The 14,896-nt window shown below is 37.5% G+C and overlaps 1 protein-coding gene across 1 annotated transcript in view; it reads left to right on the plus strand.

Annotated features, from left to right (window-relative positions):
* Positions 1–14,896, plus strand: part of CFAP58 (cilia and flagella associated protein 58) — a gene marked incomplete at both ends in the record, with an annotated part of 52,100 nt that overhangs the window by 17,839 nt on the left and 19,365 nt on the right. Inside the window, 5 exons of the mRNA XM_083867013.1 lie at positions 3,426–3,587; positions 6,407–6,553; positions 9,945–10,085; positions 10,431–10,654; positions 12,630–12,741. Coding sequence (XP_083723139.1) covers positions 3,426–3,587; positions 6,407–6,553; positions 9,945–10,085; positions 10,431–10,654; positions 12,630–12,741 — 786 coding nt within the window. The remainder of the gene's footprint in view (positions 1–3,425; positions 3,588–6,406; positions 6,554–9,944; positions 10,086–10,430; positions 10,655–12,629; positions 12,742–14,896) is intronic.

Consider the following 14,896-nt stretch of genomic DNA (forward strand, 5'->3'; position numbering starts at 1 on the left):
CTCCATTGCCTGGAATACTTCTTGTCATTTCCTTGTAAATAATATTCCACAAAAGTGAGATTTGTCTTTATTGCAAAGTTGTATTTTGCTTCTTTCCCTCATAGTGCATTTCTAACAGTATAGATATGAGTTAAGAACATTGTAAACTAGGGCCAGAGAGTAATTCGTAACGCTCAGAACTACAAGGGTCTTTCTTTTAATTTTGTTTGGGTTTGCCCATAATATTTTGAGGGTGAGAATGACACATGTTTGCTTGCTTACATTTTATTTTTTTGTCCCCTGCCGCTTTGGGTGTAAATTTTCTATCACTTCTTATAAGGCAGAGGCTCAGTAAATGGCTTATGACACTTGAGCTGTTTGTATCATCATGCCTGCATTGTGACTGCAAGTTTCCAAAGGACTGGCAGGCTTCCTTGGTTCCCCACAGGGGCAGTTCCTGACTCCATTTACAGGTGAAGAGCAGCAAGAACAGTTTTGAACATGGGAGTATATGAGACAGCAGCCTTGTCTGTCAAGTCCAAATGCAGGGTAGGAGGACATAGGATCAGGATTATTATGTAAATAGGTAATATTTAGGTTCACTGTTTGACCTATTCAGACTTGAGAAGCTGTGTCAAAACTACAGGAGTAATTTCACAGCTGGTAGGGAATGAGGTACTCTGGCTAGTCAGTGCTCTTCTGTCACCTTTTGCCACCAACCTGGTTTTGCAGGAGGTTGGACCCCACCTTTGGAATTGCATAAGAGCTGGAAAAGAGCCAGAGCCATCTAAGCCCAGATGTAGCCATACCGGCTCTGAAAGCTGTCTGGCTATTTATAGCAGCACATATTCTACAGAGCTGCAGAATTCATCTTTCAAAATCATCATTTACTATTAACTGATGAACAGAGTCAGCAAAGTTATATACACAACAGTAAAATATTTTTGGGGTGAGAATTCATGCATGACTTCCTCTTCTATCTATTGCCTTGGCTGACTGCTTATTTTCAAGTCAGTGCCACTTGTTGAAATTCTTACTTCTAGATTAGCCAGCATGAGTGAGAAAAAACATCTGTTGTTTTTTACTATGTAGTCTTTATTACTGAGTACCACTTTTAGTGGATTTTTTCCTTTTTGAATTGAAATCCTTAAATTATGAAAGGGTGGTTTCTCTGTTTAGGCTGCTGAAAAGGAGGCAGTGTAGTATACCTTTCAGTCCCATCTGAACTATTCCCTGGCTGTGTTTTCTGAGGAGTCACAAAACCACTCTTTAATATGATGGCTTTTTTCGAATAAAGCATTTTAAGATGTTAAGTTTACAGTTAACAACCTATCCAGGAAAATGAAAAGCTACATTTCCTTTTTTAAATTCACATAATCTCTTGAAAAACCTGATGTTCATTAGTCATATCATTAAGGCCATGGCAGCATTTCCTGGATTGGTTAAAAATGGATAAACAAATAAGGACAGCACCATTACTGACATATTGAGTAGGTTCATAGAACTAAAGAGGTAACCAGTAGTAGATGATAGTGAAGTGTACAAATAAAAAAGGCATGAGGTTTCAGGAAAAACTATGAATACCAAATCCTTTATACTTAGCTTTGCTAGATCTGAGAGGTATAGTGTGCCTACTGACTAAATAGGAATTGAGGATGCTCAGCCTCCCACAGAGTTGTGTTGTGAAACACTGCATGTCTCTCTTCTGTATTTATAAGAGAATTATTTGGGTTTAATCATTCCTGAAAAAGCAAAGTCAGCATCTAGCCTGAGAGTGAAACTCAGAAAACTTTGTCCACAATCTTACTGCGCTTATATTGTACCAGAACCAAGTAAAGCACTTACGAATGCAGTGACCTACTTTCAAATCATGCTCCAGACTATGATAACCATACTGCAGATAGAAAACATGCCTTATTGATTTCTTCTCTGTGCTATTACTATTGGCAAATTGTTTAAAAAGCAAAAGAAAAGGCAGGAGTCGGTTATAAACTGGGACTCTGTTTTTGTATTGCATTGTAAGCAGTTCCTGGGATCACCTGAAGTCAGCTACAATGTGCTGGAATTGTATTCCTGCTTCTGTAATAAAATTTTTGATATTTCGCTCTCTCCTATCTTCAAAGTTCATTGGAGGTAACTGGTAGAATATTTAATTATTTAAGCTTCTGCCCCATAGTTAGGCCTCCTCAAGGCTTTGCTGCAGTTTAGAACACTGTAACCTGCAAACTTTGCAGTTATTGACTATTTGATGTAAACATTTGGTTTTTTGCTTCTGCTTTGACATAAAAGCATGAATTTTAGCCCAAACATCTACTTTCAAAAGTGGAGTCAGGAGAAAGGGATATGAACTGCGTTTGGACATGGACTTCTCCACTGGATTTTGTCTGTATGATTCCTCAGCTTTTTTTAAATGCCTAATTTTTTTCTTAGCTTTAAGGATGGCATTGTTTTCTCCTCCTGGGCAGTGAAAATAGTAAACTGTGTTTTTGATGTGTGTGCTCCTTCCTATTGTTTTTATTTCTTATTTTTTTTTAATGCTGAATGCTATATGAATGCTGCTCCCTTGAGCTCCTCAGTTTTCAGCTTTGTATAGCAGGACAAAGGTTCTTGTGTTTTTAAAAAACAATTTAGAATATCATCATAATGATTAGCAACTATTTGTATTTTTCCCCTCTTACATAGCAATTATTATGTATTGTTATGGTAGTAACTGTTTTAATAAAAGTGTCTATAAAATTTTGCATTTTTCTTTATTGATACTGCATGTGATCATCTTCTTTCTGTAGTCTACAGTAGTCCATTCTCAGGTAATCTTCACATAATTATTTCTAATCTTTCATAGAAGCAACTAAAGGTGATTACCTACTTATTTAGACCAAGTGTAAGTTACATTTACTGACTTTCTTATTATAGTAATTATATATGAACAGTTTGTGATCATCAACTCTTTGTGGTCACTTGGTCATTAAAAAAAAATTAAATGGGTTGTTAGAATGTAAGAGTACATGCAGGGCTTCTTGGAAAAACATTTGTATTAATTTATCATATAGCTGACATCCAAAACAACATCCAAAATCTAGATTTGCTTCATAAATAAACCAAGTCTATTCTTGATGGAAACTGTTTATGTTGATTTTATTGCACCCACTCTGTGGGAATATTTTCTTTCAGTACTTTGTTGTTAAATTAAATATGTGCACCTCTATAAGTTTTAGTCTTGAGTAAAACTTAGGTATCAGATTAAAATATAATTTTGTCCCACATAAGCAAGTCAGAAAGGTGAAAGTTGTGTTTGTACTGGAGTAATTTTCAGCTGTAGTTAAAACTGCTTATCACATGGATTTGAACTTGTCATTTTAGAAGAAAATCACAAACTTTGTCCCATCCTTCTAATCTTGTGATGATGGTTTAATCATGTTCATTTCTTTCCTTTCCTTTTGCTCCAGGTCCTCCTTCACATGAAAGATCTTGAAATACATCAAATACAGCTCTGTGACTATGAGAAGGAAGTACAAGTGCAAATGATTAAATTAAAACAGCAACAAAACCTTTGTGAAACTCTGAGAGAAGAGAGGACTCTGTACAGTAAAAATCTGATTGAAGCAAAGGTAAAAGGATACATTTTTCCTTGTGTTTCTCTCTATGCCCTTGTTTTTTCCTGATTTAATTTTAATTTGTTAAAGGGAAGCTCAGTGGATCAATGGCAGAAGTGGCTTCTTCATTCCTGTGGGTTTTGGGGAAATGAATGTTTTAGGTCCTTGAAGTTTTATCTACACCATTTGTATTTGGACTGGAAATGGGAGTCCATAGTCATCATGTGGAAATACCCCTGCTTTAAACCATGCGTAAAATCGTGGTACACTGGAGGCACGGAATCATAAAGCCATCCTGCCTCCAGCCTGTTTTATCCCTTTAGGAGTTGTATGCATGTATGTGAAATAGGGTATAAGGGGAATAAGATTGCCTCCTTAGCCCTGAATGAGTATGCACATTACTGTAAATAATGATTTAGGAAGCAGAGGGAACACTTTCCCAGCTGAAGTGGAATTTTCTGACAAGAACCAAACGCTTCCACCTTGCTTGTTTCAGAGAGTGTCATTTTCCTCAGGAGATGATTCTTTCCATTCAAATCTTCTCCTTGGGGATCTCACTAACAATACCGGAAAGAAGAGAACAGACCACTTAAGGATATATTCTGTTATTCTGATGTAAAGATCTAAAATACTACACAAATCCTATTGTAACTGGCAGACATTGGGACCCTGGATAGCTGTCATTTTAAGCCTTGAGTTATGTCTGAATAAGTTTTTATGACATAAACATATATAGTAAATTACAAATTTATGCTGAGGTTTGAATAGGTAGGTGTTTTGCTTGAGAAGCACATGGGAATGAACTGTCTAAGTCCTAACCAGCTGTGTGCTGAATTTTATGAGGAATGCACCATTTTGCCATTTATGTGGGATGCTTTACTTGACTTTAGCCTCTCATCAGTGGATGCAGAGTTGGGATTCTTGCTTGCTCCCAAACAATCTCACAGGAGAAATAAGGTTGAAAAATCACAACAATGATTTTTTTCCTAGTTATTTTTATTTTAAAACAAAATAAATTTGGTTATTTATAAAGGATGAGCATCTATGTACGGAGTTAGAAAATGGAGCAGCCTTTTGGTCTTTGGGTTTTGAATGTTACATCATGGCAACACTATGCTGTTCACAGTTCCAGTGTTAGAGGCTAGTATTTAGACTTCAATAGCTTACTTGTCATACTACAAAACTCTTTTAGCAAGTCCTATGTGAGAAAATAGCTGACCTCAAAAGATCTTTTGGCCAAGGTAGTGTTATGTTTAGCAATGAAAAAAATAGCCATTCAATGTTCAGTAACAGGTCAGCCAGTCATGAAAGAAAAAAAAAAAAAAAAAAAGAAGGTTGTTTTAAACATTATGGCAAATTCTTTCTCATTTGGGGAAGTAAAATTTGTACAAACTTGTTCAGGTAAAGCTGGTTGCAAGTATTTTCAGATTGCTTGATGTGAAATGATCCAACGTCCACCTTGCTAGTGGTCTCCAGAGTACCATAATATTCAAGTCATTAAAATAGAAAAGGTATCTGGGCATGTTGTTAGTATGATATGAGTACCTGATGCTTTCATTCCGGGGGTTTCTTTTGGTGTTAGGAGTTCATTTATTTAAGCAAGTTGATTAGGAGACTAGTTTGCAAAATTATGTGTTCTTACTGTTCAGCATTAAATAAAGAATTAAGAAGGTATTTGGGTGTGTCTGGACTCTATATGCTAAATCTCTTTTACATCATCTTTTACAATGCTTAAGAGATTTATAGGCTGTGTACCGAAGACGGCTTATAATAACTTTTGCTTTGACATAAATGACTGAATGTGCAAACAGCTGGGCCTAGTGAGATATTACCACCAATCAGTACTTTCTCTGTGCTGTTTGGGTGAAGATTGCCATGACTCAAGATCTTGCTTAGCTACATTAAGAACTTTGTGCAAGAAAACATCCCTCATTTGTCAAGTAAATCCACACCTATGGTAGATAGTGCTGAAGGAGCTTTAAGCTACTCTGGTTTGGTACTGGAAGAGGATGTATTCACATGAGAGATTATGATGTCTTCTCTGTGAGGTGGTAGGTTCTAGCAGAGAAGCAATAGTCCCTAAAGCTGCTTTCATTACATCCAGAAGAACCTGTCTGTCTAAGCATTGACTCTGTTAGCTTCCATTTCATGGCATAACATAATGCTGTCACTGTGCTGAGCTGAAATGCTAATTTTATACAGGCAGGCACCTTTGTGCTGTGAGTAAAAGTATTCCTACAGACCTCATATCTCTTCAGAGCTACCAGCCTTTTTGCTCTGTTTTTGAGCTTAAAGTATATGCTAAATATTTTCACAGAGCCTTCTCAAACACTGAACCCTCTTTTGCACTTTGCACCTCTGTGCAAGCTAGCATATATTGGTATCTTGCTGAGGGCTATGTTTGCTTGCACAAAACAAGCTTCTCTCCAAAGATTTGTGCCCAACTATGTACGACCTTATTGGAAAAGATGCATGAAAACAGATGGACGTGATCAGAATCTTACTGATTTGGATTGACTGCTAGTTTTTAGAGTGTGTCCAGCACTTTAAATTAAATGTCTTATTAAACTCATGATTGATGGTCATTATTTTTGCCAGTGTATCCTTTAAAGGTTTTTCTTTATTGTAATGTCATGCTGGCATAAACAAAAAATTGTTGTTTAATGAAACTGTTTTGTTCTGTTGTATTAAAAAGTGATTTCTTATAGTAGGTGCAACAGGTCTACTTTCATGCACCATGGTTGTATTTTCCAATATCTAAATAGCCTGAACTACACATCACAAACAATCTCTTGCTTTAACCCTCTCTGGGATCACACTTCCTATTCTATTAGGATGAGATAGCAGAAATGAAGATGAAACTGAACGCTGCCACACGTGAGCTGGATCATCTGAAAGAGGAGCTCAGAGAGAAGGATATAGCCCTTGAGAAAGCACATGTGCAATTCCAGCAGTCAGAGGATGAGAAAGAGTCTTTGAAAGTAAGACCTTTGACAAAGATAATTTCTTGCAAAGATTGGATTCCATGATTTCACAGACTGCATTATGTTCTGACCTGTGGTAGTTGTTTTGCTGTATTTTAAGAAACTATTCTGTAAGTGAAGCACAAGATCTAAGTACCCTTTAGAGATACTAGTTGCAGAAATCTGTGTATCTGACAAACTTAATCTCTGCCTATAATTATAATAAGAGTCCTGAATTGTCTGTTGGAAGTTTTAAATATCTTGGTGACTAAACATTTTTTACTAAAAGTTCCACTTTGCTTGTAGAAATGTTGATTTTGTGGATAAACTGGTTCTAGCAAATGTTTTAATATAGACCATTATAACTCAAGCTTTTTCTCTTTAAGACCATTTTTCTTCCTACCGTGTTTAAGTGCAAACCCCATTATATTGCACAATGTTGTATTTCTGTGTAACTAGCAAACATTAGTCTTTTGGGAGTTGGGCAGTGCCTTTTAGTAGATCTCTCTGCACAGAAAGTTATTTTCATATTGTGGTATAAAGCAGCAAGAATCCATTATAAATCAAAGGAAATTTGAGCTTGAAGCTCGGGTTCTTTTTCTCAGCGCTGGCTGCAGCCCATCCTTAGATAAGCTATTAGATTTGTGGTGGTATCTCAACCCAATTTGCTGTACTCTGAAAAGATTTATGGAGTTGTGTTCACAGGAGTTTATTTTTAATCTTCACTAAACACTAGGAAAAAAAAACCACCCAGGAAAAAATGCAAACAATAGCCCCAAAAAACAAAAGTTCCCTGTCACTTTTCACAATGTTTTCTTTTGTCAGTTTATTGCTTTGCTGCAATGACTCCTTAAATTTTCAGCCTCTCTCAGCACATTACAGTTATGACAAGATGTCAATAGGGCTTTGTAAAAGGGTGATGAATTTGTATTCTTGTACCTGATCTGTCTCAGAGATGTTCTATCAGTGATGGAGAAGTCAAACAGCATCTCATTCCCTGTGTGCAGCTTTCTGCCTTAACTAGTCCCCTAATCTGTCTCATCACCTCAGAACTGCCTGCCATTTATTTGACAAACATATGATTGCTGCATGGTTTACCCACTCAATTATTCACCAGCAGGTTTGTCCACACACTGACATGACATTTCTGACTTGCTTCAGGGCATTGTGGTCTTCTACCTGAGTGTCACTGCTGAGCACTAAGCCAGAGAAAATTCAGAGAGAGCTGATTGTCACAGGCAGAGGAAAACCCAATTATTTGTGCTGCAAGTCAGCATCAATTTATCCTGTTTGCACTGATGTGAAGGAAGTAAGAAGGCTGTTCCTGGGAAATAAGTTTAAAGAATGTGCTAAATCATGGAGGACTGGGATTCATAGGAAGATTATACAGACATGCTCACCTCAGATGGCATAAAGGCCCTAAAAATGTCTAATCATGGTAAACCCAAGCTCTGTTAAAGCCAGTACAATGCCATTTTTTGGCTTCAGTTGGCCTTCATGCAGGGCTGCAGGTTAGAGTTGTTTGAGAAAGGATCTGAATATTGAAAAAAAAATCTGTCTATAGCCCTCGAGATTGGAGCTGCTGGCAAGTCAAGTGCTTTGTATAATTTTGTAGATATTTATTCATATTTTTTTAGCATTTTCTGGAAATCTGAATATAAATTCTGACTTGTTATTTCAGCATTCTGTGTTCAGTCCCAGTTATAATTTAAGTAAAACTCATGTTTTCCTCCCACCTCTAGTATAGTACACCAATAAAAGTATCACTTGCACTAATATTTCAGAATCTAAACAAGAATTTAGTTTGAGTTTGGTTTGAGATATTGGTATAGGTCCCATATATGTTATTTTTTCTTGCTGACTGTTCTTCCGTTCTAACAAATTCTCTGAACCAACTTCAAGTGAGCTGTGCTGATTTACAGCAGTTTGAGACGTGACCATTTTTCTGCTTGCACAGTGACTGTGTTTATTCATTTCCTTTTCTATTACCTGATGTACACAGACCCTCGTACTGTGGTTCTGAGCATATTTAATCAAACTGAAAATCCTTGTGTGGCTTTAAGTATTTATGTTCATTACTAAACAAGGCAGTTTAGATTTATTTTAACTGAGTGTGTTCCAATAAGATTTGTTTATATGAGTGTTTGCTGACCACATCTAATGCCACTTCTTGTTTACAGTTCATATTTTTCTGACATAAAAAGACCATAGAATTGTGATCTATTAAAAAAAATATTATCCAGCAATGCTGAACACATGAGCAGTTTTACAGTTGTGGGCAGCTTTTATACAGTGTTGATTGCATTTCAGCATAAAGTGACTTGCATTTTTATTCAGCTGATGAATTCTGATGAATATCTGACACTGAATAAGAGAGTTATGTCTTGCACCTAGAGGTAAATGAGGATTTTATTAAAGAAAATAAGAATGGAACAAGCTATTTTGTTATGATGATGGAACTATTTCTGTCTTAAATCAATGTTTTTGCAGGTGCAGCATTCACCACAGCCTCATTCTTGCAGCATTGGATGATGCCTGTTCCCAAAAGGCAGCTTGAACATCATCCTTTATAAGGGTCAGAGCTGTGGCAAAGTCTTTGAGTTGAGGCTTGAAAGTTTTCATATCTATGACAATGAACTGTGGTCAGCTAGTTTCACCTTGGTTCTAATAGCCTAGCAGTGATAAAAACTTCTAATAACCCAGGAAGACCCTATTAGTTTTTATTTACATACATGCCTTGAATTACAGGTTTTGTGACAGTGAGATAAAATGTCTGGGCACATTCTTGTGTTAGTTTGTGTTGGTGCTGTACAGTTGCTGTAGCAGTGCATTGCTCCTCCTTGCTTAGGGACAGCCTCTCTTTTCACAGTCTTCCTCATTTACACAATCACTAAACAAAGTTCTGTGGCTTTTAAATCTTGCTGTTCCCTTCCTGGTTGCCATCAGTTCTTTTATTACGCTCTGAAGCCTTTCTTGAGTTGATGCTGCTTTGTATTATACAGCAGAGATTGTTGCCCTTTTCAGCAAGGTGAACTGTTCTTTCTCACATCCCAGACTGACTGTGAATACCAACTCCATTGAAAAGCTTTCTAAATATGTGCTGTATAATTAAAAAAAAATTAAATAAGGCATCCCTGAATCACAACTTGAACCATTGTCATAGATAAAAATCCTTTAAAATTTCTATTGTGTTTAAGATAATTACAATATAATAGTATTTACTGTATTTCTTTACGGGTCTTCATGCTTAATTATCTTGGTGATTAGTTCTCAAAAACTAACAAAATGTGTACCTCTCAGGAAGCTAAAAGAATGTATGAAATATTTTTAACTAACTCTTAATTGTAGGTTTCTGTGAGGGGAAGTTATTAATTAACAGTTATTCACCTATATTCTTTATCTCCATCAGGCTGAACTGCTTAAGATGACAAAACAGGCTCAGGAAGCCAGAGCCTATATTGAAAATCAGGAGGCAGAAGAGAAAAACCTCCTAAAAATCATTGCTGAAGCTGATGCGGAGAGACTGAGGCAGAAGAAGGAATTTGACAGGGTAGGAATCCCTAATTTGAGTTTTCAAATACCCTGCATTCTGTTCCCTCATTTGTCCAGTGTATTTTTAAGATGAAGATTCTTAGGTACTGTGAATGTGAGAGTACTAAAACTTTATAATGCCATTTAAACCAAAATGTTAAGATACTGAAGTCAACAAAATCTGTAGTTTGTACTATTCAGGTGGATCAAACCCTTATAGGAGAAATTATTCAGTTTTTGCCATATTTCTTTAATTATTGACAGTGAAACCTCTCAATGTTGACTGATAAGAGTATCGTCATGATACTCTGGGATTGTGTGCAGCAAGTGTAACCGAGTTTGTGTCTTTGCCCTGTGCCCACAGGTGCTCTCTGAGAGACACGCCCTGGGGACCCAACTTATCCATCGCAATGATGAGGTGGCTCTGCTCTATGAGAAGATCAAAATCCAGCAGGCCATCCTGAACAGGGGCGAGACCGAGTACCGGCAGAGGATGGAGGACATGCGCATTCTCAGGCTGGAGATCAAAAAACTTCGGCGTGAGAAAGGGATACTTGGCAAGAGTGTGGCTAATGTGGAGGAGCTCAGGTAGGAAACCCAGTGGAATACATTTCCATAGTGACTTCAGCCATGATTTTGTTTAAGACAGAAAATATGGTTTATATGTAGTAAAGACTTGTATCAACAAGCATTATGCCTTGGAGAAGGGGTTTGGTTTGACCTCAAACACAGACTGGACTAAATTCTTTAAACAACTTACTAACAATTAGGAAAATTGTAGTACAGTAATGAGGGAAGAAGAGATCTTGGCCAAAGTTGTACTTTTTACTGTGAGTTACTGTCTACAGAACAAACCTGACAGCAGCAGAAAAGGTGTTCATAGTCCAGTGATCTACTTAGTGGTACAGTGGTACAAGGCCTAGATTAGTAGAACTCCTTTTGGTTAAGCAATCCACAGAGTTTAGAAGACACTTGACATATTTATAACAAAACAGTGTTTTCAGAGCTTTCTCCTTCCAGATTTATATGCAGATCTTATGATCTTACGAGAAAGGTTTAGTTAAATTTTCATTGAAGGTTTTGTTTCTTTAGAACAGCAATTTAATAGCCCAAACTTGATTTATCTCCTCCGTCTCCAGCTTAATGCTTCCTTTCTTGTTTACCTCTCCTCTACAGAGGTGTATTCTTTCCTGATGGGAAACTGTGGTCATTTTCTAGGAATCAGTCTTGATTTGTAAAGAGAGGCAGTTACCTTTTTAGCAGATAACCATTGTAGCAGTTCAGTGTAGCTACCAGTTTTGGGTGAGATCTTTAGTTTATCAGTATAATTCCACGGCTTTCAGCAGAACAAATTAACTTCAGTCTATGGTCAGTCCCATTGACTCCAGTGGAATTATGCCAGTTTGATTTGGTGAAACAGAAAGGAGAACTGGGCACACAACACTAGCAATTGCAGTTTTCATCGACTGACTGCAGATAGGAATGGGATTTGAACTTGCTGCCCAAATGCATTCAGCCGAAAGTCTGTTACTGTATTGAAACTCAGGGATGGTATTGAAGTGTAGTGTGCTGTATGCCATGATGGGTGGATCAATTCTTGCTAACTGCAGCAGCAATCTCATACTTTAATGAAGTCCAAAACCATCATGAAAACTGCCTGTCGAAAAGATTCCATTTATCACTTGTGCTGCTAATTAGCTTTCCTGATTTGCCAATTGAAATTTGAGGTTTTTTTCCCTCTTCCATAACCTTGTCTAACCTCACAGCTTAAAAAAAGGCCTTTTTCTCTTTAGTGAGCTAAATACAATTCTGAGCTTAGTAGAAGAAGATTCAGTGGTGGAGGAGGCACGTCACAATCTTCCACCCCCTTTTGACCTTGGAGGATTTAGAGGATCCTGTCACTTAAATGACAAGGGTCAGATATTTACAAACTGTGCCTTTTTCCCTGCCCTTCAGCCCCCTATCCCCACCATAAAAGCCTAGTTGTCAAAGAATCTTGGTAGTGCTCAATTAATTGAAGTTCAGCAACAAGTCACCTCTGAAATTCCTTGAGGAGATGTAATAAAAGAAATCAAAGTTCAGTTCTCTTAGGAACAGTGTCCATCATACTTAGGTCCTAGAGTGTGCTTTATTTAATGGATCGTGTGAGCCATGTAGATTTAGAACCTTTCAAACACAAGCTGTTAGATTCAACACAGGGGTAACTGGATATCACCCATAACTGATTTGTAGGTTGAACTAACTGTCCTTCTGGCCTTAATGTACATGGGAAGATGTGAAGAGTGAGATCCAGTAGTGTGTGGAGTAGATTGTCCGGGAGCCTCTTTACTGAGCCATTCTTAATGAAGCAAGTAAAGAGGTCCAAGTGTGTTATTTTATGGTTCCACCTGTTTAGTGGTATCAGTGTTGATAGGTTTTGCCACTACAGTATGTGCTTTCCATGTAGTGCTTCCTGTGCACCACAGTGCATGAGAGAATGATTTGTTAATGTCCACATTAGTGCCTTGGTCACATTGAAGTATTTTTGGTGTGTTTTTTCTTTTTATTTTATGCTGGTCTTCAGACGGGAGTTTAATCACATGCAGAAGGAACTGTTAAGGGAACAGACTCGGTGCAAAATTTTGGAAGAAGAACTGCAGAAGCCCTTGCAAGTTCACAGATGGAGAAAATTAGAGGTGATGCGTGAAGATTTTGTTTCCAAAGCCCCTATTATCGAATCAGTGACCCAGCAAAAGCCTATTTCATTTACTGTTATGTAAATGGTATGGAGGGACTGGGCAGACTGAAATTTCCATAGTACCAATGGAATCCTTACCTGCTGAATGCCTTCCTTGCACAATGCAATCAGTGTTATTTTTGTGTCACTTTCTCAGTGAAAAATTGCAGGGGAATTTGTAAAGAGACAGTGCAGTGCTAAAGGAAATAAGAATGCTTTAGGTGAATTTAGAAGGAGATGATTCCTTAACATGGATGGTAAGAAGTAAGATGACAAGGGAAAGATACAATCCTACCCTCACCAAACAGGTGATGTATTTGGGAACATACATATATATTCCCATATGTATATGAAAATGTATATGGGAAGAAAGTCAGTAATTGAAAGGCTCATAGGATAGGTAGACTGGAGAATGCATAGATATGAAGTCAGAAGGTAAATTACATCTGAGAAAAAACAGAAAGAGGCCTCCACATAAACAGTGGTGGATTCCCAAAGATAGTAATTCCAGGTAATGTGAGTTCAACTGCTTTTACATAAACAGCAAATCTAAGTTTTCACATGATTTGAACCTGCCAAGTGAAGGGGAAAACTAAAAATTCCATCAAGCATAGACAAAATATATGAACATCAGTTGGCATCACTGGGTATTTTTGATGTAAATCAGTGCCATCTGAGATTCCTCTGTTGCATGGATCTCTGATCTTATGCCAGCCTGGGTTGCTTAGCCTCTCTAATATGGAGTGATAATGTGCTCTGTCCCTGCAGAAGCAGAGCTGAATATTTTGACTGTGCTTACTAGCAGGATAGTGAATTTCTGATTTTTCCATGCTGAGCCTAAAGTTGGATAGTGTGATTAGCTTTTGTCATGGAAGGGAAATATAATGCAGGATACTGAACTAGGTTAAACACATCTAGGTACAAACCCTAGCAGCACCTTGTAACAAAGAAAAATCAGGCCAGTCAAAACATCCAGTGCTGGGGAAATGAATGTATGAAAAGACTGATAATGGGAAATCATGTCTTTCCATTGTAGGTAACTGGTTTGTATTTGGAGCACAGAGAGGCTAGCAGATGGCAAGATCCATGTGAAATAATCCTGATGGGGTTTTGGTTCAATTCCTAATGAACAAACACTCTCATATCACTACAGTTGTCACGACTTGGCACCATGCTTGGGCAGTGATATAAAAAAACCAAGGACTGAGTGGATCATGGGGACTGGTCTACTTTTTAGCCTGGTTTCTCAGGAAATGATGTTGTGTTGTGAGCACTGCATGTGTATCTGTGTTAGTGTCCTAGTTACGCTTGAAATGATTAGTCAATTTAGATGAAATCAGACAAAAGATTAAGAGCAGTGAGATACTGAGTTCCTTATAAGCTCAAGCAAATATAAGAGAGCAGGACTTTATTGGAGCCTTTATTGCAGTGTGACTTTAATCCTTTTGAGACACCACATGAGAGAGGAAAAACCAGATGGGAGAGAGGTGTTATGAGTCCCTGAGTGAGGAAAAGTTTCAGTCAGAGTTTGCCCTTCATTGAAAGACCAGTAAGAAGACACAAAGCACTGAGAAAGTAAGCTTTGCTGGCTCCTCCTCACAGAATTATTTCTTTGCTCCTTAGAGTTTTCTCCAGATTCAATCTGTGCCAAAAGAATGAAATGGAAGGGATGGAGAGACAGACATCTATTAGCTCCTGGTCTTATGGGCTATGTAGTTAGAAGGCAACAGTACAGTGCAAATACTCTGTCACCATTTTAAGCATTAATTTCCATTGGAGAATGGGATTTCACATGTATGGACACTTTAGAACCCCATAATAATTCATCAGTGTACCCCTCAAATTTCTTCCTCTAAATTCTCCAGATGTTTCAAGACTAAATTGCAGTTAGTCTTTCTTTTGTTTGATAGAAAAATCTCCTTAGAAACTAAGTTGGCACTGTTTGAAGTTCTTGAACAGCAAGAAGTACTTGCACTGCTCTTAATTTGTCAGTGAAGAGTTCCAATTGCTGCTAAAATTTATATATTAAGTTCTAGGACTGCTTGTATACATGCAATTGTTTAAAAAATAGCTGAATGCATCCTACCCTAACCCCCCTTTTATACTTTTTATTT

Source organism: Zosterops lateralis (assembly GCF_965231275.1).
Source record: "Zosterops lateralis genome assembly, chromosome: 8".
NCBI lineage: Eukaryota > Metazoa > Chordata > Aves > Passeriformes > Zosteropidae > Zosterops > Zosterops lateralis.